General features: G+C 39.6%; 1 protein-coding gene across 1 annotated transcript in view; it reads left to right on the top strand.

The window, feature by feature from the left end:
* LOC108575226 (metabotropic glutamate receptor) overlaps positions 1–6,134 on the top strand; it is a 26,691-nt gene that overhangs the window by 2,505 nt on the left and 18,052 nt on the right. Inside the window, exon 2 of the mRNA XM_017937968.1 lies at positions 1–10. This exon is cut by the window's left edge and continues 779 nt beyond it. Within this exon, the coding sequence (XP_017793457.1) occupies positions 1–10 (10 nt within the window). The remainder of the gene's footprint in view (positions 11–6,134) is intronic.

Raw genomic sequence — 6,134 nt, 5'->3', positions numbered from 1 at the left:
TCCTTTACAGGTGAGTGATAGGAAAAGGGCGACAAAAAGTAGGGTTGGTTGGTTGGCTTTTCTCGAAAAAAGGAAAAAAAAAACGGAATTCAATATTCCACCGCGGCCTCGGGCTCTTCAATGCGACGCTCTGGGACATATATTCGGGGAATCGGGATGCTTCACTCCTCCTCCTCTTCACCCTCTTTGCCTCATCCTCGTATTAAATTTTTTCCCCCTCGCGGCGAGGCGAGCAATAAACGCGCGATTCGCGCCCGCTTTATGACGCGCGACCGATAATATCGACGACCTGATAAACGGAGACATTCATAGGGATGATATGAGATTCTGCGGACGTTTTGGTAGGAGTTCGAGGTGACTTCAGAGGGTTTCGTGGGTTGTTTTGCTTATTTCGTGGTTGGTCTTTGGAAGGGAATGCTGTGGTGGCAGATTTAGGGGGTTGGGAAGTTGGTCGAGCGTTGAGGCAGACATTTTTTGGAGATTCGAGGAGATTAGGGCGTCATTAGTCTTCTGTACATTTTACACTAATAATAATAAGGTATTTTGAAAATTGGATTGGCAGATTTGAGGGGTTGAAATGTTGGTCGAGTGTTGAGGTGGTAGAATTTTTTGGAGATTCGAAGAGATTAGAGCATGATTAGTCCGCTGCGTATCTAAAAATGTTGGAGTCTTACCAGTATTACACCAATAGCGAATTTGCTATCAATTTTTAATGGGTTTGAAATTAATGTTCATTTCGTTTTGGTAAATTCCAGTAATAAAGAATTCATATTAAACTCTTAAAATTGCCAGCATTTCTCTGAAAATTTTCTTGAGCAATTTACCAACTTTTAGTATGAAATTTAGAAATTTAAAGTATGTGAAAATATACGAGAAAATCGAAGTATAAATCACTTTAACAAACGAATAACTCCACTTTTACGTTCCACAGCAAAGAATAGTAAATATTCGAATGTACACCCAACAAGAACCACCGAATTCCTCGTTCCAAAACTCGCGCGAGCCTCCGTCGACCTCAGAAAAGTCCAGCTTCCGCTATTCAGAACATTTCCACTGAACTGCCTGAATTCCTAAATCGAACACTAGTTCTGTACACTGAAATCCATGCGAGTTCCTCGTTCCAAGCGGCAGAGAAAAAGGAATTTTCGCGAAAAACGTCCCTGGGGGGTAGCTCAGGTCCGTTTTCAGAATTGAAAAACCAACACGGATCCTTTTCTCTCCCTCTCTGGTTGCGGTCGAAAGGGATTCAGGAACACCGAAATACGGACCACATCTACTTTTTATCTGCACAGTTCACCGTGATAAAGGGACAGACCCGTTATAAAGGGTTCCAAGCGAAACGCCGTGACTCCGGTGACGTTCAAGAGAGAGAGAACAAAAAAAAAATAGGGAGCCAGAGGGAAGAGTGAGGAAGCGGCGAAAGGGAAAGGGGCAGAGTGGGAAAAAAATTGGAGAGAGGGATAGCAGTATCACAGGGGGATCGTGCTGTATCGATCCTAAATGTGCAGTCCAATGCCATTGTTTTTTTTTTTTCCTTCCGTTTATATCAGACCGACGCGTGACGATAGTTTACGTTAAAGACGCGGTGGATCCTCGAAGATGGAATTATCTTCCCTCGACGCTTATCTTCCCCCATTCTTCAGTCTTTTCTTTATCTAGGTTACGTCTCGATCATCATGTTTCTTCTTTGTTCAATTTCCTCTTTATTACAATTGGATGCGGTGATGTAGGTTACAGTGAAGGTGTTGTATTAGAATTATTCTGTCTGGATGCTCTGGCTTGTCTTTCGTCTTTGTTCAGTGTGTTCCGTGGTTAAAGGAAAGATAATAATTTTAGAAGAGCTTGAAGTACGAGTGAGGAACTTACATTAGGGATATTTTCATTGTGTTCAGTTCCTTATTAGTCCAACATTGAGGCATATATGTGCATATAGGCTTTCTTGAAAATTCCAACAAATATTTCATTTTGGTTCAATTGCTATCGATTTAAAAAGAATAAAATATAACTATTGCAAAATATACCCAATATAAATATAAATTAGATCGTTTTCTTATAACTTAAAAAAATCATCCCTGAAGAGGTCAAATAATTCCTGTTTTCTCAAAAAAACGAACCAATGCTGCTACAAATTAAACATTCCCCTTCCTATTACCATAAAATTGTCGAAAAATTAGCATAAAGCCATACATTGAGCAAATAATTATCCAAAGATCCGATAAAAGAGAAGCAATAAAAAAAAAGATCTAACAAAAATTTCATCTCACTCGGAAATAGTTCTCACACTTGGAACGTGTTAATCTCCCCCTTTTTTGTCCGCGGTAAACGATTTCGACGCGTTGATCGCGATTATCGGGGAGAAGGAAGTACAGGTGTAGGACGTTGCGTTTAGGCGGTATCTCGAATCGAATCGGCCGGCGCGGCGTGGAACGGCGTTATCGATTCGTTCGGCGGACGTGTGCACGACGGGGGCGATTTCTACGAAATGACCAGGAAATAATGGCCCGGTTTCGGTGACTTCGCGCGCTTTAGATCGATCTGACCGCCGCCATCCCTCGCGCTACTGCCAACCGGATGAATCGGAGATTACGGGCCGTGATGTGTCCCCGCAAAATGGATCAGAAGAAACTGTATATTTTCCTATCGTGTCCTTCCTTTCGATTATTTTGTTACGCCTTTTCCTCATGTCACATACCTTTCTTACACCAAATAATAATAATAGGTAGAATTTTTATAGGAAATTGATGATAAAGTGGGAGTTAGATAGAAATTTGTTTTGTCTCTAGAGAATTTTAACCACGTATTTATTTCGCATATTTTGCATATTCCTACTTTTTTATAAAAAAAATAAATATACAAAATTATGTTGTATATTTTATGCAGGTTTATCATATCTACTTTTGAAGTATTCGATATTATTTACTGAACTTTTGAAGAAATTTGCTGAGCGTGAACATTTTGAAAAAATGCTTATAGTATGTTGTAATTTAAATTAATAATAAACGTTCCATTATTATGGCAGATTTTCAATATACACGATTAACACTAGAACAACCTGTGTTGAATTTAATACATTTTTTCCCTACTGGTGTATTTAGGTATACCATATAAAGAACTTTGAAATTAGAATGATTAACAGAAAATAAATTGGCGTATACACAGGGTGGTCGGTGACTGGGGTGGTACAACCGGAAAGGGGGCAATTCTGCATCAGAAAATAAATCGGAAATGTAGAATAAAATTTGTTCGTACAAGGCTTTGTTTCCGAGAAAATCGTCTTTGAATTTTCACCGAGTACACGTGCACCTGACTACGTCTCGACCTAATGTGTTCCGCTGTCTATTCGGAAGAAATTACAGGTTTCGATCAATTAAAGGAAAGAATCACTTCTCGCGTTCAATCAATTAAAACAGCAGAACACGTTAGAAAGCGTTCATAGAAATTTAGTTCGTAGAATGGGCAGTATTTTCAACAATATCTGTAATAAGAAAATTTATTGCAAGTTAATATTCTTGATTGCCCAGAGCAATAAATACAAATCTGAACCGAGACAGTGAGCTACAGCGGAATACATTAGGTCGAGACATAGTCAAGTGCACGTGTACCCGGTGAAAATTTAAAGTCGATTTTCTCCAAGCAAAGCCTTATATGAAAAACTTTTATTCTACATTTTCGATTTATTTTCTGATGTAGAATTACCCCCTTTCCGGTTGTTACCGACCAGTTACCGACCGTCCTGTATAATTATTTCTTTATTTCGACAAAAATCGCCATACCAATTTAAAGCAAGATATCTTAATTTGGTTGTTCTAACGATAACAACTGAAATTCGTTCATCTATGAAAATCATCAATATCGTACATTTTCAAAATCAACTTTTATCTTTGTTTCTGCAACAACCCTGTAGATTTCTCATCGTCACTAATGAATTTCTAAATAAATACTTTAGTATTGTTATGTATTAGCAGGCTTAACAGGAACATGAACATTCACAAAGTGCAACGTGTGTCGATTTCGCGTTTCGATATGCGCTCTAACATGACTTTGTTCTCATATAAGGATGGAGAGGGAGGGCTGAATACTTAATTGCGTGTCAATAATGGAGACTGGTGTAGAATGTAGGTTACATTCGCTTAAGGAGAAATATTACCGCACGCTTTGTGTGTCGAGTTTTACGAGGCAAAGAAATACGCGCACGCGTCACGTCACGCTCTGACCTAATCTGATACTCGCTGATATCACAATTTTGCCATGCGCTCGCTAATGAAGGAAGGCATTAGGCGTTCGCCGCCGGCTGATTGCCGTCTGTTGCCACAAAATCGCGAAATCATCGGCCGCATGTCGTCGAAATACCCATTTTTCTTCACTTTCAGACAACCGGAAAAATGAAGAACAATTTTTCACGTGTTCTCAACTATTTTAATGGGATTGCTCTAAAAAATTGAAAGTGTCGAAAGAGTCAAATGTCTATAAAAATTTGTATTTAATATACAAACATACGAAGCTTTGTTTACAAGAACAAAAATTACGTGGAAAATTCATATTGTAGTAGGATATTCGGAATGAAAGGATTTTCTTCGGTATCTGGGAAAAAACACACAAAATTTTATTCACCTTTCGTCGATACATGTTAAATGTTTGGTACAGAATAATTTCGAACAAATCAATGCAGTGTTCGAGCTGTTGCTTTTGCTTTCGGGCGTCCGGCTTTAAGCAGCCGTACTCTCCCGTTAGAATATTAACGCAACGGACAAAACGATTTATAACAATTACTGTGGGAGGGCGTCCGGTGAGCCTCCTGTGCTCTACTCTCTGGAAGGCGTCCGGCGGATAGTCCAGCCGTTCTTTCCATTCCAGGAGCGACCCAGGTGTAGCTCTCGTACTCTCCTATCACAATATTTAAGTGATACGCGTATGATCGGAGAGTACACCCGCACTTCTCCTGGTAGGCGACCGGCGGATAGTGCAGCCGTTCTCTCCATACCAACAGAAGTACTAAACGATCCTCTCCGAGCTTCCTCAGGCGTCCGGGTGACCTCCCTGTACTCTCCTCTCTCAGAGGTGACCGGCGGATAGTCCAGCCGTTCTCTCCTCCAGAGAGTGACCCAGGTGTCAGTCCCCGTACTCTCCTGTGCTGTAAGGGCGTCCAAAAGCTAGGCTTCGTACTCTCCCACTCTGAAAAGGGACCGATGGTAATACCTCGTTCACTCCCAGCAGAGTACAGCAAGACTGCTTGGTCGCGGCCGCGGCCGTGGTATTTATAGTTGAGCGTTGCTAATAAAGCGCGGCTTATCAACAGGACGCTTCGCTAAGTGTTTTCCCGCGCGAAACCGCGAGTCTCCCGCGTAAAACCGCGAGTCTACCGCGGATCGTAAGCTAGTTTCTTCTAGAAGCTTCTATCGCTTCGCGATTATTTGATTGACGACGAGAATAGAGAGTCGTCCCTCTCATTTCCTCTCGCGGAATGGAAATTTTTGTTGTCGTCTTCGTTGATGGTTGTTACATTGTTGATTAATTTTAAAGAGACACGATATAATTTGAAAAATTCAGGTCAACTGAGTGGAGTAAGAAAGAAGTAAATAATCATACTAAATTCGAAAAAATTGAGTAAGTAGGATGAAAAATGTACGATTATTTATGAATTTTAAGAAGACACTATACAATTTCAAAAATTCAGGGAAACTGTAACTCCTTCAATGCGGAATTCGACTAAGAGAGAAGTAAACAATCATACTAAATTCGAAGACATAAATTAGAGAAAATTTTAGACAGAAATTATTTCATGGTATTATAACAAATAAATGTTAAACAAACTTCTGACGCGTATAAAACATTATTTAACATAATAAATACCTTCGCTAAGGTTACTTTCAATCGATGACCATGGGTCAGTCCAATTTTTAATCCTTACGAAATTAATTTAATCACGAGTAAGTAATGAGAACATGGAAACGTAGTTTTCTATTGAACAAAGTTACTGTAGAAACGTATAAATTATTATTTGCAGTGTTACAATAAATTCTTGGAACTATAAATTTATAATAAAAATTGTGAAAATTAATAAATTTGGAAGTTTCCCGCGAAAAATAATCGATTCCCGTAAAAAGTGATGGATCTCCCGCGAAAAGTAGTGGAGG

This window comes from Habropoda laboriosa, unplaced genomic scaffold, assembly GCF_001263275.1.
Source record: "Habropoda laboriosa isolate 0110345459 unplaced genomic scaffold, ASM126327v1 scaffold207, whole genome shotgun sequence".
NCBI lineage: Eukaryota > Metazoa > Arthropoda > Insecta > Hymenoptera > Apidae > Habropoda > Habropoda laboriosa.
Note: the sequence above shows the minus strand (reverse complement) of the source record. Positions and strands in the feature narration are given on the sequence as shown.